Source organism: Oratosquilla oratoria, chromosome 1, assembly GCF_046742065.1.
Source record: "Oratosquilla oratoria isolate Oo_2021 chromosome 1, ASM4674206v1, whole genome shotgun sequence".
Taxonomy (NCBI): Eukaryota; Metazoa; Arthropoda; class Malacostraca; order Stomatopoda; family Squillidae; genus Oratosquilla; species Oratosquilla oratoria.
In genome coordinates, this window is record NC_134777.1 from 58268460 (window position 1) to 58295376 (window position 26917).

At 44.3% G+C, this 26917-nt stretch overlaps 1 protein-coding gene across 4 annotated transcripts in view; it reads left to right on the forward strand.

Moving 5' to 3' along the window:
• Positions 1-26917, forward strand: part of LOC143028660 (uncharacterized) — a 245980-nt gene that overhangs the window by 173241 nt on the left and 45822 nt on the right. For 2 of the 4 annotated variants that reach the window (XM_076191085.1, XM_076191180.1), the window contains 3 exons: positions 19293-19424; positions 26504-26590; positions 26735-26864. In XM_076191085.1, coding sequence (XP_076047200.1) covers positions 19293-19424; positions 26504-26590; positions 26735-26864 — 349 coding nt within the window. Of the gene's footprint in view, positions 1-15593; positions 15663-19292; positions 19425-26503; positions 26591-26734; positions 26865-26917 lie in introns of those variants that run through there. The other 2 variants (XM_076191209.1, XM_076191130.1) reach the window with 2 other exon arrangements.

The window sequence follows — 26917 nt, forward strand, 5'->3', positions numbered from 1 at the left end:
CCACAGGAAAGGTTGACATGTAGTGCCATCGCGGGGGAGAAGAGCCTTTTCATATTGCAGTCCAGATGTCACTCTCAAGCTGAATACAATCACCTGGCGTTAGACAGAACCAAGTCATTAAAGTAGTCACTAGGTCTTCTCGGGTTAACCCGCTCTAAATGCGTGGTTAACTCGAGAAGCTCATATCTGTCCAGTGTGGAAGAGGTTGTGGTGGTGGGTGTCGATTCTGCAACCTGTCAATGTATATATTTGTTGTTTAAGAGAGACAAATTGTTTGCAGGTTTTGAGAGAACCTAAGCCTCTCGTATTTCAGTATCAGTTAGGTTTGAATAAATTGTATCGTATGTGTGTGTATGTACGTGCCTGTGTGTGTGTGTGTGTGTACTTGCGTACGCATTGTTGGATATACATGTATGCTTGTACATATGTATGGAGGTTTGTTAACGCAGACAGTTGCTCTCGTTAATGTATGCGCTCGTGTCAATGCGTCGGGATCACCTGCTCCGTTTTGCTCCCCAATGCGGGAAACACGACGGAGGAGTGAGTGGCTGCTCGAGTGTTGCGTTCACTCAGAATGCGGGAGTTGTTAGTGGTGGTGGTAGGGGTGATGGTGATGGAGATGACGCCCCAGGGGCACCGCAAGCACTGGGGGAGCAGGCGGCTCCCCTCTGTGCTCGGATGACGTCATTCAGACTTCCCTCAAGTCGGGAAGTCAAGTATATAGGAACCCTTGACCCTGGCAGCGAAGTACCGAACTCCTGCTCTTCTGACAGGGCTCTCTCGACCTCGGTCATCCTATTCGTATGTTTGTCAGTGTTCGTCGGTGTGCTTCTTCGTCATCATTCTCCCTCTCTCTCCCCCCTCCCGTTTCTTCTTCCCCTTAGCTCTTCGCATGGAAGTTGGGCCTGCATTTTTTTTGTCAATATTTTAGGGATTTTAATGACCCTACGACCAAGTCACACATTCTTGTATGAATGGATACTAATCACTGTTCAAGAAAAGAATGCTGATTACTTAGAGTTTCACTGTCTCTCCGTTCTGTTACTTTCCCTTAAGTCTCTTTTATCACCTCAGTGACTACATCTTCGGTGCTATATTGTCACAGTATAGAAGCGCTGGTTATTGTCGACGATAAGAAAAGACTCCCTCTCCGTTTCCTTCCCCTTCCCCATACTTTGTTATTCCCATCCCTACCTCTTCCTCGCCCTTTCCTCCCTGCCCCTCCTGCGCCCCGTCTTTCCTCATCTCTTCCTCCTCCCTCTCTCACGATGCTGGTCGTTGGGGAGGGGTCACGGAAGGAGGACATTAGGCAGAGTAAGGGGCAGGTGTTCGCTCAGGAGGGTGGTGCGGGTGCAAGGTGGGGGAGGGGGGAGAGGGGAGGGTAGGGGTACGGGGGAGGGGCTCTTGGGACCAACGGTAGCAGTGGCAAGGAGGGAATAGGTGCGGGAGGGGAGGGGGGTGAAAGTAGTGCAAGAGAATATTGTAGTTTTTAGTGAATGATGACAATAATGGGTTCTAATGGAATTGTATCCATTAAGGTAATATAACTTGCTTGAGGTTCTGTGAATTGGTGTGTGTGTATGTGTGTATGTTCTAGAACTGGATTCGCGAACGCACTGAGGTCATAAACCTGTGTGCATGTTGTTGGCAGACACGTTGTCAAGTAGGAACTCATGGTATACTACGATGATGCAAATATATATTTTATTACAGACTATTTAGTGTATGTCTGTGTACATTTTCCTATAACATTAGGGTTTTGTTATAACATTGCTAAACGCAGGACCAAGAAAGAACATGTTTTATATATATTTATTGTGTTATGGGACAGGTTCTGTTGTCCACAGTGGTACGTGCGGACAGGCGGTGTCATAAAAGGGGAGGGAACTGTCCGTAGCCAAGCGAAGTGATAAAGGAAGGTCAAGATGGATTTTTTTTTTTTTTTGGGGGGGGGGCAGTCGTCGTCACCCACTGAGGAACTCACACCAGGAGACACTTACCACCGACATGGTTCTTCACCTTTATCCTGTGTGTGCGCAGACTTTTAGAGCGAGGAAAAATTACTGGTAACTGTTGGGCTGATGTATCACGTCAAAGAAACTTCGACCTCAAAACTCGGTACATATTAGAGAAATGGCAAAACCCATTCAGTTTGAAGGATTCCCCAATATCAATAGCAGACTATCCAAGTAAGCTTCCCAGATCCGGAAATCAGTACAAATTGGTGTAGTGAAATGAGATGTGCCGTAGTCACTGGACCTTGTGGTTATGAATATACTAGTCTAGTACAAGTGAACCATCCCCCCTCCTCCCACTCTGTACCATCATTCGCAGTTCACGTTTCGCCCCCCCCCCCCACCCGACTTGCTCTTCCGGGAGGGTGGTCCTCTTTCTTTATTTCCGGCCGTGATTCCATCTGGGGGCCACCGGGGACCCGGACGGGACTTCGGATGGGGGAAGCTCCGTCCGCCGCGGCGCACGAGTCCACCCGCGGCACAAAAACGTGTCCATGGATTCGTTTTTGTTGTTATTATTTTTTGTCTTAATATTTTGAGTGCTATTTTGTTTTATTATATATATATATATATATATATATATATATATATATATATATATATATATATATATATATATGTCTTAATTTGAGTGATGTTTTGTTTTTGCTTATTGTATGTATGTATGTATATATATATATATATACATACATACATATATATATATATATATATATATATATATATATATATATATATATATATATATATATACAGGGTGTTCGGGATAAATTTGACACTTTTTCGGAAAGGAAAGAAAAACGTCATATCTTGGCCAAAAATTGATGTATTCTCAAAATTCAAAGTGCATCTCTTAGAGGATCTTTTGCCAAATACAGCTCACTCAAAGAAGCTGCCCTGAGCCTCCACCATGGCCTCCAGGCAGGATATATATATATATATATATATATATATATATATATATATATATATATATATATATATATATATTTATATGTATATATAGAGGTATATTACCATTCGCGATGCGGGTTGTACCCTTGACGAGACAGAGCAGAGGCAAGACAGAGAGGGGAAGAGGGAGAAAGTGACTGGGCGCATGGGCTCGTCCGTGTGTCCTGACCGACCCTTTTGGGGATTTTCCCTGTCGTGAATGAAATCGCCTGTCGGCATTCCCAACGAAACAACTAAAAGCAGCGAAAGAGTTCTAGGGGACAGATTAAACCCTTTGACAGCGGAGGGGCGCGAGTTTCCCTCTGCTTATTAAAATCGCCTGTCGACAGCTAGAAATATAATCGTTTTATAAAAACAAACAGGAAGACATTTGAAAACGATCTCGGTGGTAGGAAATGGTAAGTAGCGAGGGAAGAGCTCTTCACGGGAACGCTCGCCACGATGCAAAAAGCGTAACGAGACAGTGAGAAGGAACAACATAAGAACGCGCGCGACTCCATGGGTGGCGGCTGCGGCCGCAGGAAATGCCCATTGACGGACGGTCAATGCCCATTGACGGACTGTCAATGCCCATTGACGGACGGTCAATGCCCACAAACTGTCGTTCCCGAAGATTAGTTCGAGCGGTTCCCGAAATTCGGACCGACTTTCCGATTTCGGTCAGAATCCGGTACCAATCCGGTTAGAATCCCGCTGGAAATCGGTCCAAGTCTTGCTCGAATCCTGTCAGAATCGAATCCGAATCCTTCCCGAGTCCGATCCTTGAGTAATTGCACCTTGGCTACATATGGGGCAATTGCAAAAACATATTAGTACATCTTGATACTTTTAGGTGCATAGATTCTGCCCAAAGTGTTTAACCCCATTTGAGACACGGGAGGGGTTCATCACAGCTGAATGAAGCCGTCAGGCAGTAGCCAGAATAAAAGGAAAGAGCCGACTGATGCAGAAGGGCTTAATCTGACTTATCCTTTCTATGTTCTAAAGTCAGCGCGCTCAGATGAAAAATGGAAATAAAATATATAATATGGCCGCACGAGTGTCAATATAATTTTCATGATGTGGTCCCTATTCTGAAGGATTTTGACCTCGCCTCCTTCCCTCCCTCCCTTCCTTCTCCAACTGTTCATCCCTTCTCGCTTCGCCTCCCGGGGACTCCACCCCCCTCCCCTCCGTCGCCAGGACAGGATCACGAATATATCAAAGCTACACATTTTCACAGCTTCCTCCTCCTCCTCCTCCTCCTCCTCCTCCTCCTCCTCCACCTCGGGTCCCGCATCATTTTCCTTTGGTTGTTATTGGCAACGTTATTTTTTCTTCGGCTGCATTGTGCGACCTACCCGTGCAAACTCCATCGTTGCCTTTGGTTCACCTGACATGGAAGGGCTCGTTGAGCCGCACGAGTGCCATCCTATATATTCTTGTTTGTTCTCACTTCCAACCTACCCTCTCTCTATTTTATTTATTGATATTTATTAATTTATTTTCATTGCAATTTCCTGACCAAACCCCCGAGTCAACCAGCCTCCGCCTCCCTTTTTTTCCGATGTGTATCCTCCATGGTGCTACGCTCCACCCCTCCCCACCCCCACCCTACTTCGTAAGTTGCGACTCCTCAGCTGCCGCCGGAGGAGTGCTGTGATGTTCGGGGCCGATAGTCTGGTGCCGAGCACCCAAGCGAATAAACGGCTCCACCCACTTCCGGCGCCCACACCCACCCTACCCCCCCTGCTCACCTCATCCCCCCCACACCACCCCACAGTGCCTCCCATCCTCTCTCTCCTCTTCTCCCAGCTGCACCTGTACGCCCGATGTCCTCCCCCACTCCTTGTTGACGCTGTTGTTCCTCTGGTTTCTCCATGGGAAGGACAAACGTGTAGAGGTGCGTGCAAGTGCTCATCTCCCAACGCGTAGTCTTCTTCACACTTAGTACGTTGTTAACCGACACGCGTGCGTGCGCGCTGCCTCCAGAGTCAGTTTTTGTCCTGCCTCTATAAGCTGAATAAAATCGTCGGATATTGACCAGAAAAAAGTCTTTACAGGTGATGCAGTGGGGGCAGCACATGTGTTATAAACCAGATTTCTCTGTAACGTGACCATAGCTGGTAACCAGCGGTTCTATCTGTGGAGACACTATCGGGCCGAAAAGATATGTAAGTGGTCAAGTGGGGCTTTGAAGAGGGCGGGGAGGGGAAGAAGAGAGGGAGCAAAAATTGAGAATGACCGGCATTCCTCTTTAGGTAGAGAGGATACGACTGACGTTCGCTAAACCCTTTGAGGGGTTAACTGGACTCATTTATCGTTTGTTTTGTCTGCCGCCAGGCGATTTTATTAAGGTGAGAATAGGGGAAGCCCGAGGAAAGCAAAGGGCTGGAGGGCTCCGCGTGTGAGAATCCCCATTACCGCCCTTCTCTCCGTTTGCTGCTCTCCCTCCCACTCCCACTTCTGACGAGGAAATGGTTCAGACGTTCGTCAGCAGAATGCGTCATCCGACAGGAAAAGTGTCAGAGGGAGACGGCGAGCGAAGGGCGAGGTCACGCCAGGTCACAGCCCCCGGGCTTGGCACGCAGCCTTTCACCTTGTCAGGAAGAAGTTCCTCCTCGAGCCGTGTGCGTGCCCTGCGCCTCCTCCTCCAGTAGGAATGGAGAGTTCGAGAGTCAGAGGACGTCAGCGGTGTATTGTGCATGACCTTTCATAGAAGTTCCTGACATCGTTCATGGCCACTTTGGGACCCGAAGGCACCCAGCTACCATAGGGTTCCCGAGGAACGACTGGAAGAGTACCAAAGTGTCTGAGGCGATGTTGCCCAGGACAAAGTGGTGGGGAACTGTCGGTAACAGTACAGTACAATACCATTGCGTCTACCTACGGGAAGAACTGTAAAATGTCTCCAAATTTAAGACACTCGCGCGTACGATAGGGTGAGTCACTCAGTAAATGCCACCGTAGTCTAGGTGGCATTGGCACCGTAAGATTAGTGCCACGCGGGCATGTGTGTAGGCTCCGCTTGCTCCTCCTGTATGGTGACAGGCAGTGGCGTGACCGGGCAGTAGGGAGGAGGGTGGCACTCCTTACCAAATCCTCAGTTCTTGTATTCATGAATTCTCCCTTACATTTAACTTCACAAGTTCCCATAGACAGTTATGCTGGTGTCATGATGGGACCTCATCACCCAGGCGTCTTTCTCAAAATGAACTCCCATCTTCTACAAGAATTTCTGGTTTATGATTGGCTTTACACCTTTCAGCCACATCCGATTGCTGCAGAGGAAACGTGGTGATGTGATTTCACTGCCACCAGGACTCGGTTTCATCACCTCGCGCCTGGCACAACCTTTCTCAAATTTGTCCTCTTCTTCTTCTTCTTCTCTTTCTTCTTCAGTGGTACTCATTCTCGGTCTGTCCATTGTCCTTAAACTCGAATGTAAGACTAGTACCTCTGCTCTCACTGGATCAGTTTTAGTATAATAAAGTCTGTGCCGCCTTCAGAACTTTCGAACTCAGACTTCGATACTGACCCTAGAGAGAACGCATCTCGCATGGGCGAGGCGCGCCTTACTCATCACTTCTGAGTTAGGTGGAGTCCAAAGCCTTTATTTCTCGATGACAATCTTCGGTATCTTCCCGTCTGCCGAGATATTGCATCTCGAAATGTTTTCTGTCACAACCCTCGGGGCCATTGTTCTTCTGCTCTTGATAAGTGCGTGCCTCCTCACTTCCTTAAGAGGCAGCGTAAAGAGGAAACCACACTGGGCTTCTACAGGCTTCCCCAGTGCCGACAGTTGAGAGTTCGTTTGAGTGAGAACGACTTCGGTTACAGTATTTTCTTTTTCAAATCTTCAAATATCAAATTATATTTCCGTTATATCAAATCCGGATGAGGAACTAAGATATTAGAAACCTAAACGAATGTTAGACATGATGTTGAAATGTTCGAGAAGACGAGACATCTGTAAGTGAAGTCCTAGTTATTCGAATGGAGGTTAAAGATAGGATGTGGGAGAATATTTTTTTGAAACGTTTCGGTCCCTTTCCGTGGAAATAACCTTTGGCAAGAATCGTCCAACAGGCACTTTTGTCTCTTCCAGAAGGAGACTCGGCCACTCTCTTGTCACAGATCTCCATTCATTTCTTGACACACAAAAAAAGTGAATTTCAAGCCTCGTCCTACACCGGAAATTCACTCTTATTTCTTTCGCAGCGGTACTGCTACCACTATTACTCCGATCCAATATGAGAACGCCAAGAGAAAGAGAGAAGAATTATGACAGGCTATCTATTATTATTATGGACACCCCCTACCCCGTCTCCACCCTCCCCTCTCCCCTCTCTCCCCGCCCTCCTTCAACGGAGTCGGGTGCGGTGCCCACTCCCTAATTTCCTTTTCGGGTTAACCCCCCCTCCCATGTTGTTGCCCCTCGTCTGCACCCCCCCCCCGATACCATCTTTGCACCCAAGCTAAGATCTGATCGGTTTATACTGTGCTATTTCTTAACTTCCCAGAGATAATTTCAAAGATGAGTAGAATCACCAGGCATCTACTAACTCTTACTAGTTTTTGGCTTGTGGACCCCCTTTTGAAGCCGTGTATGCCCCTAGGGGGCCCATTGTCCTAATGTTGAGAACCCCCCTTGAACTTTCCGGAGTCTGTAAGGTCAGTGTAACACCCACCCCCTTCTTTCGGTAATGTTGCTCTTTTGTGTTCCGACCCCTCTATTGCGGCACCATTATTCCACGTGCTTCATTGTCCACCCACTCACCTATTCACACCCACCTACCCACCCATCCTCTCCGCGCGTGGTAGAGGAGCGGGGGTGGATGAGTTGAATGAGGCGGCGAGGGTGGATGTGGGGGAGGAGGCATCAGTACCGTTCCGCACCCCACCCATCCTGCATCCTGCCTGCCTGCCTGCCTGCCTGCCCTCTCTCCAGCCGCTCTACCTAACCAACCATCCTCTCATCCTCTTTACACTCCTCTCCTTCCTCCTCATCGTATTCCTAATCCTCCAGCCTATTCCTATTTCCTCTTTTATTCTTCCCACTGTCTTCACCTCGTACCACTCTTCCGTCTTCCCATTGCTTCTCCACCCACCAGTCCTCTTCCTCTCACCCTCAGCCTTCTCCTACAACTTTTCCTCCTTCACCGCCTCGTCGTCTCTCCGTCCTTCCCTTCGCCCGCCTTCTAATCCTCATATCACATTTTATCTTTTACCGTTCTGCCGCTTCTCTGCTCCCATCTCCTCCTGTTCCTACACCACCTCGTCCTCCACTTCCTCCTCACATCCTTCATCTGTTGTTATGTAGTACTTTGAACCTCATCCCGCGGTCCCTTTGTCCGTATACAACAACTGTACACGTTGTACATAGCCACCGACCTCTTCGGATCTCTTCTCTTCCGGTGGTCCTTGCCCTGCCATGCCCTGCCCACTTGCTCGACTGCACCTCTTCCTTCTCCCCTCCCTCTTTTCTCTCTTTCTTTCTCCGTGTGTGTGTGTGCGTGCTTCTGTGTGTGATTCACCGTTCACCATGGTTTTGGATCACGTGTTGGACTCGTGATCGACAGCTATTTCCCTCCCGAAAGAGAGCTTAGAGCTCGTATGACCGATCTATGGGTAATGCACCTCACACGCACACACACACCCCAACTCCCCGCCCACGAGAGTTGGAGTTACGACTTGAAGCACAGCGATACTGAAATTATTTTAGTCCTGGGCAGGATTCGAACCCGGGCCGCCGTAGTGACAGTCGGGGACTCTACCAACCGCGCCACCGAGTGTGTGTTTGTGTGTGTGCGTGCGTCTCTCTCTCTCTCTCTCTCTCTCTCTCTCTCTCTCTCTCTCTCTCTCTCTCTCTCTCTCTGTGTGTGTGTGTGTGTGTGTGTGTGTGTGTGTGTGTGTGTGTGTGTGTGTGTGTGTTTGGACGCCCGCGGATGTAATCATCCTCACCTTTGGAGTACCTGTCTAATCCCCTTTCACCCCCATCCCTGCCCCTCCTTACCAAGATTTACAAAGGAAGAACATACTAACAGGAGACCTTTTGGTCCATAACTAGGTTGGACATTGTCGGCCTCTGTTCTGCTCTTGCCTCATGACTTCACAGGACGAATCATTGATGGCACTCAGTGGCGCCAAAGGCACTCGTGGTTGGCAACCGAAAGCCCTTCGTTCGGGCAGATATGTTCCCCTATGTCGTCCGCTGCTGCCAGGCACTCCTGGTGGCAGTCCCTCTAGAGTCCACAGAGAAACTCGTAATTGTAGTCATTATCGAGTTAGCAGTGCCGGAAGAGTGATGCAGCAGCCTTGACACTTCCTGCAGTGCTAAAGGAAGAAAAAGAGAAGTGTTAGAGCAGAGAGCAAATGAAACGGAGTGAGTGCTGCAGAACTTTATAGAATAGTTTAGTGGCAGTCGCACAAGTCCCACCCGGTACGGAAGGTAAACTGCAAACCCTCGGCGGCTACTAATGGGGTGCCACGGAGATGAACAAGTTAGACTGGCGGGAATTAGATAAAAAAACGAAACCGATACCCGTTACGAAAGGGGTTATTTAACTAGAAAGGAGTGGTTTTTATTTTTAGTGTGAACATATACTGTATATTTAGGTGGAATTTGCGCTGTGGTAAGCCAGCGATGAAACGGGTGCCATGACCTACACTTTGGCCATAAGCAAGGACACGCTGCCCGTGAGGTCATTAGGTAATAGTGGAAGCGATGCCACAAGGTGATCAGGAACGGGGCCTTGCGGCACCGTGACCTGCAATGCCAGCAGACATGGCCCATGGTTCGAGATGTTTGCTGTGATGCCCTAGGTTTCTACGTGTATACCTATGCCCGTACGCCGAGGGGTGGGTGGACGTTGGGGGGGGGGAGGGGGTCGAGACTGGCCTGACCAAATAGTGTACCGCACCGTGTAGCGGATTGTTCCCGGTCATGTTTTGTACATGAGTAGTTTTTACTCCATTATTGGCGGGAGTTGCCACCCCATACTTCGTCTCACTCATTTTGAGGAACCTGTCTTTGCTGGCACGTGTTGAGAGTATTTGTGCCGAGGTGCGGATGTTCATAATTTCGCGTGTCTGGCTGTGTTTTGGTATTGACGTATTTATTGTATACACGCAGGATTGGGATGTCTGTGTATAAGCACTCGCGTGTGTTTACCAAATTGTAATCTATAGGAAAGGTCATACAGGGGTACCTCCCTTTCTCAATATATAGTATGGTTTCAGCTTGTGTATGTGTTTACCACATTGTAATAAACGGGGTTGGAGCCATGCTTATGAGATCCCATCTCTTTATTTCCTCTCTTATGAAAATTTCCTTATCTTCATGTTGACCTACAATATTTCTTCTATCGTGTTCCCCAAACTGGTGCATCCGAGTATCATTTTACTATTTTCTTGATCTCGGCATCACCAGCAAATATGTTTGTGTAGATAATTATTCCATTCATCATATCATTGGTACACTTTAAGAATGTTACTGGTGCTTGTACCGAGCCCTGTGGGACCCCACTGGTCACCTCTCTCCAATCCGACCTTTCATCTTTCACTACTGTTTACGTGTGTCTTTCATCCAAAATATCCCTCTATCCGTCCCAGCATGCTCCCTATAAGTCCTAAGTTTTCCAACTTCCATATTTTTTGTGAGGTACCTACTGTAGTCGGAAGCCTTTTCCAGGTCCAGGTAAACAGTCTCCTCGCCCTTATCTTTCATGCAGTGCCCCGAACACTCGAATAGTAACAAACTTGTTATAAGTGATTTTTTTTTCTGAATCCGAATTGGTTTCCAATAACAATTCTTTTTCTTCTCTTAAGTAATTAATTCATGTATCGTTTACATTTTCTCACATATTTTAGTTATCGTGTATAAATAAGAACTTTGGTCTCGCATTCAGCCGTTCTTACCTGCTTTCTTCCTATATATATTGGTACCACTCTGGCTGATTTTCAGTCCAGGGACACTCTCTTGTACTGAGGAGCATACAATCAGTTTTGTGTATTTCATTCAATTAATCTCAGCCTTTATTTCAATGTCCAATTCGATATTCCATCTGAACCCAAAGTCTTTTTCGTTTCCAAGTTCTGTAAAAATTTATTCACTTCATGTATTTCTACTTTTATGTTAAAACATCTCCCTTAATATCGCCCTTCTCTCCCTCAAGGCCCTCTTCCATGGTGAACACCGATTGGAAACATTTATTATATATATTTTTTGTGCTTGAGCTTGGTGTTCACAAATTTGTGGAATTACTTGAATTCATCTTTAGACTTCTCATTTACACCCCTTCCATAATTCCATTAATTTCCTCTTCTAATCCTCCTGTTTGCGGTTATGGTACTTTTGTTCTCTGTTACCAACTCCTCCATGCTTAATCTCTCTTGTGTTTTGCTCTTGCTTGCCTTTTGTTCAACTAATCCTTTTAGCGATTATCTGTCATTTATCCTTGACATGTATTTTGTCCATCCCTGCATTATAAATCTTCTGGAAGATCTCCTATTTCTTCTTTGATACTTATGTACCATGCAATTCCCACCAGTACGCTTCTTCAAAGTATCTTTTCACTTCTGTATAGTTTGCTTTTGCATAATTGTGTCTTTATTGTCTGCATGATTCTTCTCTTGCTTCTGTCTTCCCTATTCCCAGGAAAACTTCAAGGACTACATGGTAATTTTTACCTGCAGGACACCGTTAATTCAATGTTTCAATCACTTCGTGATCCATGGTTAGCATCAAGTCCAGTTTTGTTGTTATCTCGTTGCCTCTATATCTTGTTGATTCTTTCATCCATAGGGTCATTATATTATTCATTGCTGTATTCAACAATGCATTGCCTCACGATTGCTCACTTTCAGTTGTTTCCCACTCCCCATACCACATTTTCACAATTACAATCTCACAATTTTTTATATTATTGTTATCTGATTTTGGTGGTATTTATATCACTGCGAAGTCTTTTCACCTACGGTATAACTTTCATACTCATGGTTTTGGCTTTTTCCTGACCCATCACTGCTTGTTCCATTTTTCAAACTGATATCATCACCCCTCCCATTTTCCTTTTGTCTGCCACATGTTATACCGCCCCCCGCCCACCTGTGTGTGTGTGTATATATATATATATATATATATATATATATATATATATATATATATATATATATATATATATATATATATATATATATTGTATTCGGTTTCATCACGGCAAAGCACGTTATCTGTTTTAGTAGTCGTTTACTTCTGTTCTTACTAATGCTTGTGCGTGTGTGTTTACCTGCTTGTATAATATTATTGTAATATACAGTATAAGAGCTTCCCTCATGGGGTACCGTGTGTGTGCTTCCATGGATCAAAATTACCTCTACATTCGCCGGAGTTATCTGTACTGTATAGTTTCTTGTTCCATGCCTGTGTGCTTGTGCACCCGCTTATAAGCATGGTTATGTGCATTTGTGTTTCATGCATGTTTTCGTTGGAGCTCATACACATTCATTTGAGGACGGTATGCAGATACACCTCATAGTATGTGTGCCTGCAGATATGACCGGCACCAACATGAATATGTGATTGCGACTCCAACTGCTGGACTCTCCGTCAGGTTCCTCCCACAGGTCCACGGGAGCTTCATGGCTTGTTTTGCTCTTCCTCCACCATCTTTCGTCAACGTACACTGCATGGAGAGTCCCCATCTCATAACCTCCCACCACCACCACCACGGATACGCAACCACCGCTGCGGAAACACCACCGTACTATACAGCACAACCTTGTGTCACAGTTAATACACCACCACCACTTCAGCACACTTGATGCATTTCCACCCCAGCTTACAGTGTAAGCACCATTCCCGCCACTCTCACAGCCACCGCCGCCGCTACACTCGCCAGCCACCTTCCACATGCGGCGCGCTATATAAATCGGACGTTGAGGTCGCCGGGCAGTTGAGCCTTGACTCTTGTGGCGTGAAGATGTACAATCTCCTCTCTGGCGGTGCCGTGCCCACGGTGGCCAGTTACCGTCCTCGCTTGACAGGCGACTTTAGCCCCATCCTGAGGCGACGCCGGTGGCCGTTACCACGAAGAATTGGCGATAACAGAGGTGTGTGGCATCGTATTTTCGTGGAAAAATCGAGGTGTTGCATTGTCGAGAGGAAATGTGTGCACCGTTTCGATTAGGAGTCTGTGGTCCTCGTCCTAAACTGACTACATGGCTTCTTTCATAGTGAAAAAGGAGAGGGAGGTGGTGTAGGTGTTGACTGGCCAAACGTGTCTGGTGTTGCCTAGGTCCACGTGCGTTAGTATTAGCACACCCCGCATCCGGATACTCGTTTAGTGTAACGGAATGAGAGTGGCGGGATTCAAGTGGACGGGTGATGGGATTGATGAAGTTACGAGTGGAAGTGTGCTGCTGCAACCTTTGGTCTACTGGTGTTGGAGGAGGTAGGAGGCACCTAGATCGGTTCTGTGTCCCCGGGTGAACGGGTATGTGGCTCAGATTGGCTATAGTGAGGGGAGCATAATTAGTTAGTGGTAAAGTTTGTGAATAGTGATGGGACTCGAACAACTGTCTTTCTAACAAGATTGGATAGCGTTGACTCAAGTGCGGAGCTTCCAGCTAGTTTTGTTTGCAGTTTTGGGCTAAGATTGACATCAGTATGGGATTAGATTCGTTTTACGATAAATTCAAGGATTGTTTTGACAATCTCATTGATTGACGTCTTTTAATGACAGATTATTTCTGGTAACTTTCTGGTAGATTATATATTGGAGGCGCACATTTGACAGCTTTGGACTGAAACTACTATGTTAGACTGAATCAGTCAATATGTCATTGGGGGGAGCAATATATATTAGAGTCACACATTTGACAGCTTTGGACTGAAACTACTATGTTAGACTGAATCAGTCAATATGTCATTGGGGATAAGGGAGCAAAGATCGTGACATTGCAGTTGTCCAGTCCTGTGGCTATCTGGCAAGCTCGGAGTCTTGCGATCTATCACAATCTCCTAGTGGTATTTGATGCAGACGAATCCTTTGTAGGACTAGAGGGTTGAACACAGGAAACGACGTGGATAAGACCGTGAAATTTCGCACAATAAGGTGGACCGAAGATAATTTAGATACATTTCCACAGGTGACTCGCGGAAGAGGAAGAGGTTGGGAGGCCTTTGTTCAGCAGTGGACTCCGAATGACTGATAGCAAAAAACCAATATGCGATTCAAGTGGCCCACTAGCGGACACTCGATCTCACTTGTTCTGTGTACTCGAGTGCTAGAATGGTGCTGGATGAGGTAGACCACTGGTTCATGCACTCGGTAATCGCAAATTTGCAACCCAACGATTTCGACGTTTCTTCCACTCCTGAAAAGTCTTGATTCTAGTTTGTCAAATAAATGTAAGAATAAATTTAAGTTATAGTAGAGTTATGAATGCACAATAATAGTTTAACTAAAAAATATTGCATTATAGCACTGTAACTTGCCCCAGGCAAAATCGGCGTGATGGTGGCACGTGTTGTGAAATCACCAGAAAAATCACTCCAGGCACTATATGGAGTTATGGTATTTTGTGACACAATTTAACGCCTTGACGTATGTGTGTGTTTATGTATGAATGGATGCTACCAGTTAGGGAAACCTAAATAGACGCTAAAAAGTAACCCCGGCGGCTCGATGACTCCCATTGTAGATTTTGTTTTTGTATTTACTTGAGATGACAGAATGGTCGCGGGCGTTCAGAACTATAGTTTTGCCATGAACCTCCGCCAATAGCCGGAACGGAGGAAATATGAACGTTTTACACATTCCTACGTTCATGATAGATATGTATGCGTTTCAGTATGGGCAAATGCATGTGGAAACTGCAAAGGTGGCACCTATACAAGCTTTGCACAAATGGGTAATGTTTGGATTGGTTGTTTGGAAGACGTTAAAGCCCCATCCCCTCTACATTTGTATAGATCTATAAAAAATGGATTACCCTTGCGATAGTCGCTAGGGTTGACGTGGCTTCACGTAAACTGCCGCGTAGTCGATTGCAGCAGACATTTTGATGTATCAGTGATAGCGCAAACCTCGATATTGAATTTGTGATCATGGCCTTGGTATTGAATCACACTATGAGTGAAACTTCGTTTGGAATAAGTGAGCAATATTAAAATGAACAAGACTAAAATATCCATACAGATGAATATGGAGTCGATATAACGCAAAGGTTGTACGTACTCGTCCAGCGTGAAAGGAAATCATAGACATTCAAGGTTGCTTCAGCCAACTCAACAAGACTAAGTAATTGGGATAAACTATCCTCAAACTAAGGCTGTCGAATAAGACCTTATCAGTTCCAGCATCGATGTTTAAAGGAAGCACGGTATAGCACGCAACGACCACTGACTGGATGTTGAAAATCATTTAAGAAGTGACAAATGCCTCTTTGATCACGTTCATGCATGAGGCAGACTGTTCACTCACCAGGACGAGTAACATTTAGATCATGAAGCTAAGATATTTTTGTCGTGTTTGCCACAAATGGACAGAAATGCGCAATAATGTTAGATAACTTCTTCCGTGCCTGTTGTTACTTTTTTTTCTTTTATTATGAGTGCCACACTACTTTAACCATCACCGTGGTATCCCCCAATTAATGAAAGGATGGGACTGTTATACATTTCAAACTTTATTTCACCCGTTGATACAGGTTAGTACCATTGAACCGAAGCAAGTCGCCTGGTGTCCAGAGTACCTAATACCACTTTGTTTGAAAAGGTTAAGCTGTTGTACACATGGGCGCTTATCTTTGTGTGTGTATGTGTACATTAGGTGACATGCGTTGTACAGAAATGTTACCTCTATCATAATGGAAGTAGTTGGGTTGGTCACGGCGACTGACACCGGAGCTACGGGGGGAATCTGATCTCCCTCACGGCTCGCCATAGCCCCTCCACCCTAGATATGTTGTGTTCATGCCTGTGTGCAACCAACGCTGTGTAGTCTGTGAGTTGTGTGATTGTATGCGAGGCAGCCTGACAGTGATAAATCGTTGTTGCAGGTGAGGTCGTTTCCTTAAACAGGAAGCCGGAGTAGATAAAGGTGGTTTCTGTTAGAGGGAACACTTGCAGTTTATTCCACATTTTTAAGCATGTTCATACCCATGTAGCAACAGAGGGAAGATGCATTCAGGCACATAGGAATATCCGGGTTTGTCGTGGAGATCCGAGGGTTGGTCGAGGCAGTTGCTTCCGTGTGCAGTCGTGTTGCCTGTTGAGCAGCTTCGTTCCGGAGTTTCGAATTGCGGCGCGATGTCTGGCTGCATAGTCATCAGCTCTGTATCTCTCACCGCTCGCCAAGCTCGTGTTTCTCTCCACTGATGCTTGTTTTACAGCGATGCTTTTCTCCCCCTTTCACCATAAGGTCTTGCCAGAAACTGAAATTCTCATGGTGTAGCCTGAATAGTATAATTAAAAGAGACATAGTTATTATTTAATATTGCTAGAAACTGGTTAGTTGTTGCGGATTCTCATGTACCTCCGCCGTGCAAAGCTGTCGTTGGCTATAATGGTGACAGATAGTGACAGGTGGGATTTACTTGTGTTACCTGGTGTTGCTTGTTACACGTCACAAGGGTTCATGATGGCCGTGGTGGAGTGGAAAAAGGTACAATTTTGGACTTGTGTATGTGTGTGTGTGCAGGGGTCTGTCAGGTTAGATTTAACGTATTACATGATGGTTAGAATGACTTCTCCTACTTGCAAATTACCCAACCGTGTCCTTCTTCAATTAGGCCTGTCATGACCTCCCATGATCGGCCATTGGTATGAGCCTTGCACCATTGCATCACAGGGTGACGATAGACCGTGAAGATCCATAGATACCATCTTCATTCGACTGTGCTCCCCTTTTGAGTCAGTGATGCTATATATATATATATATATATATATATATATATATATATATATATATATATATATATATACATATATATATACATATATATATATACATATACAAATATATACATATATATATATATACATATATAGATACATATATACATGCATATATATATACACATATATATACATATTCATATATATACATATATATATATATACAAATATATACATATATATATATATATATATATACATATACATTATATAAATACATATATATATATATATATATATATATATATATATACCTATACACACACATATATATACACATATATATATATATACATATATATATACACATATATATATATATATATACATATATATATATAATATATACATATATATATATATGTGTGTGTGTGTGTGTGTGTCTGTCTGTCAGTCAGTCAGTCAGTCAGTATAATTATGTTACCCACATGATCCCGCTCTAGACTACACCCTAGTATCACATCTAGTGCAAAGTAATGTATTGAGCTTCCATCTAGCTACTGAAATTCGAGTTTTGTGGAGATGTAACGTTACTCAGATGTGAGTACATAGGTGTAAACTTGTCACTCCAGTCATATTTGGGTATTTGTTAACTGATCTCTCCGTGATTCACATACATCTCTTGAATAATGTAGTTGTTGTTTATCATATTTTTCATACTGTACGGAGACTGGCAGGAACTTAACCAAAATATTATATTTCTCCTTGGTAGGGGTTCGCACAAAGCAAATGCTGAGGTGTGATGACTGTGACAGCTTCGTGTTGTGGAAGTACAGGTGTTGGTGCAGGCGAGGCTGTGTGGGTGGTGGCGGGACTTAAGTGTGGTTGATGTTGGTGGGAACACATGTAATGGCAGAATTGTAGGTGTTTTATGAGTGCGGTCAGGGTTTGGGGATAATTGCCGTGACGGCACTGCTCGTAGAAAGGTGTCTTCATGTGGTGCTATCATGGAACTTTTAGTATGCCGAGTGGAAGGATGGTTAACGATTGTGCTCCGTACGACGCAGAGCCGCGTTCGAATGCAACAGCCACCGGTAACTTGTACTTGCCCTGAAAGTCGGAGTACATGGGGCAAAGGTGATGGCCACGGTTGGATCTAAGTGTCGCCTGGTGTGAACCCCGTACCACAATGGAGCGGAGGTAGTTCTGTTACCCAGGAATGGTTGGACCCAAAACTGGTGATATGCTTACACGATTCTGGGCCAGTAAGCAACTTGGTGTTGTCATGGGTGGTGGCAAGGCTTCGGTGGGAGATGCAGGGGTCTTATTGCTGCACTTGTGGTTATGGATAAACACCTGTGCCAGTGTATACAAAAATAACTTTTAGTGGGCATCGGAGCGTGGAAGACAGCCGGTTCTGAGCGGCAGGTATCCGGCAGTTCGGGACGGTTGGTGACAATTGAACATGAGTAACTGAGCAACACAACAATTAAGTTGCCTAAGTTGTGATGAACAGAAGTGCATAAGTATAACTATTTATTCATCATAATAGTCACGCTGGTTAAGACAGTATTATAGGCGACAGGTCACGTCTCCCATAATGTTCACTGGGCCTCGTAGGGTGTCAGCAAGCGGCAGGAAGACATGCCTTACTGCTTCCACAGCTGTAGGTAGACTTGAAATATGGTCTAGGCAGCAGTGGGCAGGTGTTGGGTTCAGTGTATGGAGGAGTCAAATCGGGGAACCACGCCCATGGGGTACCGGTGAGTGATGCGGTGTCGTACGCTGATAACGGCGCACAGAGGGAGCCTGAGAAGACAACGGTTGAGAGTTCAAAGTTATGGATGTGTAAGCAGTGCGCCATCCAGGCGACATGTCGTTTCGTGTGCTCCTATAATGTTAGCTCGTAATCTATATGTAACTCCAATTTGGTAAACACCTGCACCTGCGGTACTGGTGGTGGCTTTAGAGGATCTGGGGAGGAGGGGTCCGAGTGGATGGTGCGTGATGTACAGCTTGCGCTCCTAACCCGAATACTTCGTGAGCGATCAGTTCGCCTCCTTTCCCCTCTCCCTCGAACCTGGCCTCTCGTATATCTCTCTTTCGTAGTCCCCATATGTCTCACCCCTCAGGTCTTTACAGTTCATCGCCCCCCCCCCTCCCTCTCTCTCTCTCTCTCTCTCTCTCTCTCTCTCTCTCTCTCTCTCTCTCTCTCTCTCTCTCTCTCTCTCTCTCTCTCTCTCTCTCTCTCTTTCTTCTTTTCTGTGTGTGTGTGAGAGAGAGAGATTGCGTGGGTGCCTACCCCTAAGAGACCCTCTTACACCATTGTTTAAAGTTTAAAATTACGTACATCTTGTATAAATTACACTTGATCACAGTAGCATGTGCTAGGCACACCGGTGCATTCGTCAGTAGTGATAGTGGGTTTCCTCTCGTTGCAGGCTATTGGCTCTACGCTTGAAGGTGCAGTTCCTGGCATTGGAGGTGGTGAAGCAGGACCCAGTGTGCAAGGCCATCAAGGCGTCCAGCAGCGTTTGGACCAAGTGGTGAAGGATCTCGAGAAGACTGTAAAGGTAAGATGTGTGCTGACGAAGTCCATGATGGACAGGGTAGGGTGGACACTTTGGCTTTTCAGGTTTGAATGAAACAGCCAGGCAGGGTGAGGAAAGCTCTTCGTGTGCAGAAGGCAGAGTTTGTAGTGCACATGGCGACGTGGAGCCTGGAGATAACAGCAACCATCCGTTTTCCCTTAGGCTGCAAACTTGCGTCAAGTGTCTGCGGACTGACATGAGACCAAGTTGCCCAGACCAGCTTGTTTCGAGGTTTAGCTAGTCCTCAGCTGCTCCTCATCCCCAGTGGCTGACGATGAAGAGTGGTATCCCATTCTATCCCCCCCCCCACCATGTGGTAGTCATGGTCATATGGGATGCCGTGTTCGTTGTTGAGTATTCTCTATAATTTTATGTGCAAGAAAACATATCTTACTGTCTGGTAAGTTGCCATATACCTGTAAAGAACAAATGACTAAGAATATATGTACCTAAGGATGTTCTAAAATTTGCCCACGACTACCGTAGATGAGATTAGCATCACAAGAAAACTCCTGTCAGGCTTGGCACGGCCCGGGGCCTTTGCAAGGGCGCTGGGTAGAGCATGGAAATGGAAGACTTCCTATAGTATTGTTGGGAGTGGTATGCGGTTGTCGCCGGATGAGTTGTTACTTCTAGGGATGGGAGCTTGGGCATGAGGCGAAAAACAAGGTTCAATGAGATGTTCTGTAACTTTTATCTGCGGCGACAAGGACACGTACTTGACACTGGTCAGCCGCGCAGTTGTCGTAGAAGCTGCGAACTTGGTTTGCGGTTCCTTGCGGTCAAGATGGGGACGATGAGATGACAACGGCGAAGGGGAGGAGCTGAGGTGTGCTTTCAGAAGCCACACCCCTTTTTACGAAGTGTGTACAGGGCAATAGTATCAGTGCGGGGAATAACGCTGAAGTACAAGAAAAGGGCAAGTTGAGCAAGACAGTAGACTGGTGTGAAATATATTGTAGGGACGATACTGGAGCAGAAGGAGAATTTGTCGTGACAGTTAGAGGGAAGGTTGATGGAGCAAGTGTGTTACTGATTGGACACTGCGTGATGTCAAGCGTGGAAGAGGAAAAACGCAGGGATGATGTGGCAGTTTATCAGTCATACGACTGGAAAAAAATAAGGAAGACCTTTATTCAGTAGTGGACTCCCAATGACTGATGACTGGCCCTGTAAAGTTGGTTGCTGTGGTGGCGGCGGTGGCGCCGATCGGGACTGGCTGTCTGTGGCAGTGGCCGTGTGTTGCCCGACCAACAAAAACAGGTGGAGCATCCGTTGCTAGTGGCGTCCGGGCGAAAGGGGCACAAGACGTCAAGCCAAGCGTGGCTTCCCGCACATACGTATGTGCATGGAGGCGTGGCGGTGCACATACAGCATGAACATACCTGTCCACCTTGAAAAGATGCATTGTTCACGTTTTATGCCCTGAAATAAAAATTAAGATAAAAATTGCCGCTGGAAACCGCAGAGGAATGAACAGGACGAATAATACATTTTCAAGTTTTACTGAATGGAAACCGCAGACCCACATGTAGTCAACAACGGTACCTAGGGGTGGAGGTAATAGATCTCTTCAGGAAGAAACTTTTGGGTGCACTTTGTATTGTAATATAATAGGTCAGTATGTCACCGGCTAGGAGGAGAGCTGTGACTGGTTTTCCGTTTTTTCGTGGGGGAAAGCGGAGGAAAATAGTCGAGTTTATATGGAAATATTAGGCCCGGTTCAGACTGAGTGCCGGTCCCTCGGGGCTGCACCAGATGGAGATGAGGATATTAATGAATTTGAAGAAAATTTATATGGATATTTTTGTTCAGACATGCAGGTACCCACCGTTGGTTCTTGTAGAACGAAGAAACTTGTGCATGCTTATGGTTAGATGATTTGCACTTTCTCAGCATGTTTACATAATCACTCATTTGAAAGAGAGTGGGGTTGGAGGTGGGGGTATCCATTGAAAGGGAGTGCAGTGGAGCATGATGAGTTAAGGATTGTTGAGTGGGAAGGAAGTGGTGATGGATTATTCTTGTGGACAGTAGCAAATGGTTATTTAACGCTATTGAGGTGCGCAATGAAGATGTCACGAAAGATGAGAGCAAGACTGACGGAAGGGAAGTATTGATGCAGGGGTTGGAGTCGTTAACCTTTCGGCGTTCATTTGAGACACCCCTGGCCTGTGATGTGTTAATGGAAACTTTTTATCAGTATATGTTTTCTCTTATTCTTCAGCACCCATAGCCCCAAACAGCTGAACAAATTTGCCAGGCGTTGGCAAGCGGAAATGGCAAAAGGGACTATGTGTGAATACTTTGGGGGATGCCGTTGCAGATGTGGGGTGTGGGAGGGTGGGAATAATGTGGTGTTTGTATTTGCGCAGAACTGAGGAGAATGTGGTATCTGGAGGCGTTGGGAGGATCTGGATGCTGGAGAACAACAAATTTAATTCGTTTGGCCCAGTAAACCCTTTTCGGGTTTTATCTTTGTTGATGCCAGACTATATTCAGCTCAAGGAGCAACCCAGGCTAGAAGAGCTTGATCAAACTGGCTTGAACAGTCCATTTAGCTTGGCGACCTATTGTGTCTTCCTAACGTCATGGGATTTTATTTCCTCGAACGAAGACCTCGGCCCTTTGCGTGTTAGCAGGTGAGAGGAAGAGTTTCAAATGAGAAACGTGACAAATGGTAGGCGGAAATGTTGGAGTCGTCTGCTGACCCATTCGGTACATCACATTGACACGAAGAAGGTAGTGGGGAGGCCTTCCAGTCTGGAAGAGTTGGGGCGGGGATGGAGAGGTTTGCCAGGTGTTTTAGTAGTTACGAAAAGGAGGAGAACGGAAGGGTGGCGGCGGCGGCGGGAACAACAGCAGCTGCGGCATGGCGGAAGAAGCGGGGAGGGGTCATCACAGCATAATGGAGGAAATGTCTGTTTGTGACAGGGTTTCAGAGCTAAAAGACGAAACGGGATTATGGGGGTAGAACATGCAAACGACACATATGAATCGTCAGTCTGGGAATCGGGCGGCAAACGGCGATGTAATGGAAGAAGGACCGTTTTCGGGGATGATCTTGTAATTATATTTGTAAAAGCCAGAGCTTTTTTTTTATGAGCGTAACAAATAGTCATTGTAAAGGCTAAAAATCTCTCATTTTTTTCTTTTTTCTTTATGGCAGGCTGGAATGAGATGAAGTGTTAATGCCAATGAGAGAAAATAGGAAGTCTGATTGAGGGAGTTGATGAAGAGAGGGAGAAGAGACGATTTGTTTTGGTAGATGTTATAAATTATGGGGGCTGTCAGGTAAGAATGCAATTAACTGCATGAATGACCATTGCAAAGACAGGTTGATCAAATCATCTGATTACACAAGTCGGGTATCTGAGCTAAGTACAATGCATTGGTCGCCATTTTACACACTTGCTCTCCACCACCACCTCCTCTTCCACTGGCGTCTTCTTCATTTTCGTCTTTTACTTCCTCGTCTTCTATGTGGTATTTTCGTCTTTCCTTCATCTTGTCCTCCTCCACCTCCTCTCCCTCCCCCTCCTCCTCTTCTCCTTTGCTGCCTCCTACATCTCTTATACCTCACCCTTCTTTCCCTCCATATCTCTTGTCTCTTTTGTCTCCTCCATTTCTTTCTTCTCTCCATCTTCTTCCTCCATCTTTCTAGTCCTTCTCCTTCTTCCCCTCTTCCATTTCTTCCTCTTTTTCCTTCTTTTCTATATTTTTCTTGCCCTCTTTCTCCATTTCATCTTCTTTCCTGTCAGGGTGGAAACTTGAACTTTGAGGATAATACGAGTATGTTTATTATATGTAAGGTTGGGTTTTGTGTTGAATATTTTAGAAATAAGTTTGTAGCTTTGAATGGGAGGCATGGAGCTGGAGGGTATTGAGGCCATGCCAGGTTAGAAATATTGAATGAATTGTTTTTATTCATCACTATGTTAATTTCATATTCATGGAAACAGAGTTATTACCTAGTGTCTACATTTTATTATAGAATTATATATATATCTGAGGTTAATCACCAGCAACTGCACATGTTATTTATTTTCTTTGTATTTATTTATATATATATATATATATAATATATATATATATATATATATATATATATATACAATATTCCTCCAAGTTAGAGATCTTTTGAAGCTCCAATGGCACAGTGGGTAAGGTGTTGGTTTGGCAATGCACTAGACCTCAGTTCGATCCCAGGGGTGATAGTAAAAAAAAAAATATATATTTATATATATATATAATATATGTAGGTTGTGGTACTCTACATTTGGAATTGGTGGAGTTCTTGGCTTTCCTTCAGCAAGTATAGATATATACATGACAAGCCCTCAGCAAAGCCCATAGGGTTGCCATAAACATATTATAGGTATATATTTACAAGGGTTGCTAATCATGGAAAAGGAGGTTGTTGCCATATGAGGAATATTTGGAAAGTTGGGTCACCTTGGTTGAGGCATCAGCCGATACAGGTGGCTTGACCAGAGATGCAGCTGGGCCTTTTGTTCAAATAGAGCTCTTGATCTGAGACACCAAGAATCTATTGTTGTCAAAGGGCATTATCAAGAAAGGTCGGTGAACTTGGTTACCGAACAATATATGCCTATAATATGTTTCTGGCAACCCTCCAAGCTTTGCTGAGGGCTTGCCATATATTTTGTAGTTAGATCTATACTTGGAGAAGTAAAGCCAAGAACTCTGCCCAAGTTTCTTTCACCACCAATTCCAAATGTAGAGTACCACATCCTATATACTGGTGGCAGCAGTGGGATTATGACTACAAAGACTACAACACACCTACATTCTGGTGGACAGTGATGGGATTATGATGACGACACTACAACCTACATAAATGTGTGTGTGATAGAAAAAATATATGTATGTGTGTGTCCTGTCTTCATATCTCTCCATAGGTCTTATTAGTGTAACCACTATTTTCTTAACCATTTCTTCATCCATGTAGTCGAAGGCCACTTTCATTAATCTTACATACATACATATAACAAGGCTTTTTCCCCCTTACAAGGGAGGTAGCCAAAAATAATTCATTAATCTTAATAAGTTAAAAGTCTCTCCAAATAATTAACCTACATGTTTATCAGGTGTCAAGTCACTTGAGATGATCACTCCCAGGTCCCTTTCTGAATCGACTTTTTTGACTTCCTTGTTTCCAATTTTATATTGACCCCGATACTCTATTTTTGCTTTTTCAAAATTCCATTATGCTACATTTCTTAATGTTGAAGTTCATCTCACATCTCTGACTCCATTCCCATATTTTGTCTAGGTCTTCTTGTAGTAATCTGCAATCTTCTTGTGTTCTTACTCTCTTGAGTAATTTGGCATGGTCAGCAAAGAAGTTCATGTAACAATTTACTCCCTCATCCATATCATTTATATATGTGGCAAACATTAAGGAGCCAATACAGAGCCCTGCAGGACGCCAATTATCACACCTTCCCAGTTTGAATTATTGTCTCTAAGTACCACTCTCATTTTTCTCCCAATCAAGAAATCCTTCATCCATTCCAGTAGCTTACCTTGTATTCCTCCTATTATTTCAGTCTCTCTTATTAATCTTTTATGTGGTACTTTGTCAAATGCCTTCTACAAGTCCAAGAAGGCACAATCTGCCCAGCCATCTCTTTCTTGTATTATCTCAATTATGTATGTATGTATAAATAAACTGTAATCCCAGATTTCACCGATTTAAAAATTTGCAGCCCCACAGCAGTTAGTAATGATCATTGGGTTCTACAGATCTTACCAGGAAGAAACTTGGACTTCTGCTTGTGGTGTAGTATTATTATAGTACCGATGACAGGTACCTGCTTGTGTGATCCTGAAAAGTGATCAGCAGAACTGCTTATCTTCAAAACCCATCAACCTTTTCACCTCTATCAGGAAGGTCTCAGAACTAGATCCAAGATCACCATAAATTTCAACTTTATTTTTCACACTTGGAGAACTGACAAGTGGTGACTACTCCCCTCCCTCTACCATTCAACCAGTGATGTAGAAACAGTCCTACGCTAATGCAACACAGACAACAGTGTGCAATTTTTCTCAGAGATATCTGTGGGAGGTCCTGAGGACCACTGCCAACCAATGTGAAGTTGTGTGTTTTCCACTTAATGATACTTTAGCAACAAGTAATTAAACTGCTTCTGTGTCACTAGTTATCAGCTCACCATGTATGAAAATGGGAGGTAATAGTTGAAGGTGATAGAGATCTTGAGCCCAGTCCAGAGGCTGTGTCCCTTAGTGTTGCACTTCATGATTAAGGTGAGGGTGTTGGCAAGTATAGAAAATGGGCAGCTCTTCTTTTCATCATGCAGGATCATCACAAGTAAATACACATCATTGGTCCCTTGTGTGTGAATACATATATGTATGTATTTACCTAGTTGTATTTTATGGGACGAGAGCTATGTCCGTAGTGACCCATTTTCTTATCTCTCCGCATCAAGTTTATTTTTAAAATCGTGTATAGTTTTGGCATTCACTGTTTCTCCGTTCAGTTTGTTCCAGATATCAATCATCTATGTAGGAAGCTATTCTTTTTCAGGTCTCTTCTATAAGTGTCCTTCTTTAGTTTCTTTTTGTGGCCTCTTGTTTCTCTTCTGTCCCACTTTAATAAGTCATCTCTATCGAGGATTTCCATCCCTTTCATAATTCTGTAAATGGTCAGTAAATCACCTCTTTCTCTTCTCTTATATGTTTGTGTGTGTGTGTATATTATATATATATATATATATATATATATATATATGTATATACATATATATATATATATATATAGATATACATATATATATATATATGTATATATATATATATATATATATATATAATATACACATGCATATATACCTCCACCAATCCCCATGTAGAAGGCTGTGCCCATAATGTTGTAGATTTGATTTTTTGGTGGAGTTATTGACCCAAATACTGATAGTTCTCATATCTAAGGCATAAGTTATTTTGTTGAATAAACATCATTATTGATAGTTTAGTTGCATTAGTTATTGATGATTTTGTTTGGTTCACAGAGCAGAGATGACTTGGCAGAACAGAATCAGTTGCTTCAAAGGCAGCTTGAGGAAGCCAAAAAGTCCCTACAGAATCTTGCACATGAGGTAAAAGAAGATACATCTTTATTATTATTATTATTGATTTATTTATATATGTATATATTTTTTTCTGCAAACTGGTTCATATCCTCATACTTGCAGCATGCAGATACTCTAAAGTTTGGTAACATTTAGATGTTTATGTTTTAGCAGAAATGTGCAAGTCAGTCGGAGGATAAGGTGGCACAACTTAAATTGGAATGTGCCCAGTTACAGCAGGATAAACAGAAGTATATATCCAGTCTTGAGGAGCTAGATGCCCAGCATCAGGAAGTAATAAGTAAGTACATTAGTGTAGATAAACATATTTGCACTGGTGATTCCCATAAATTG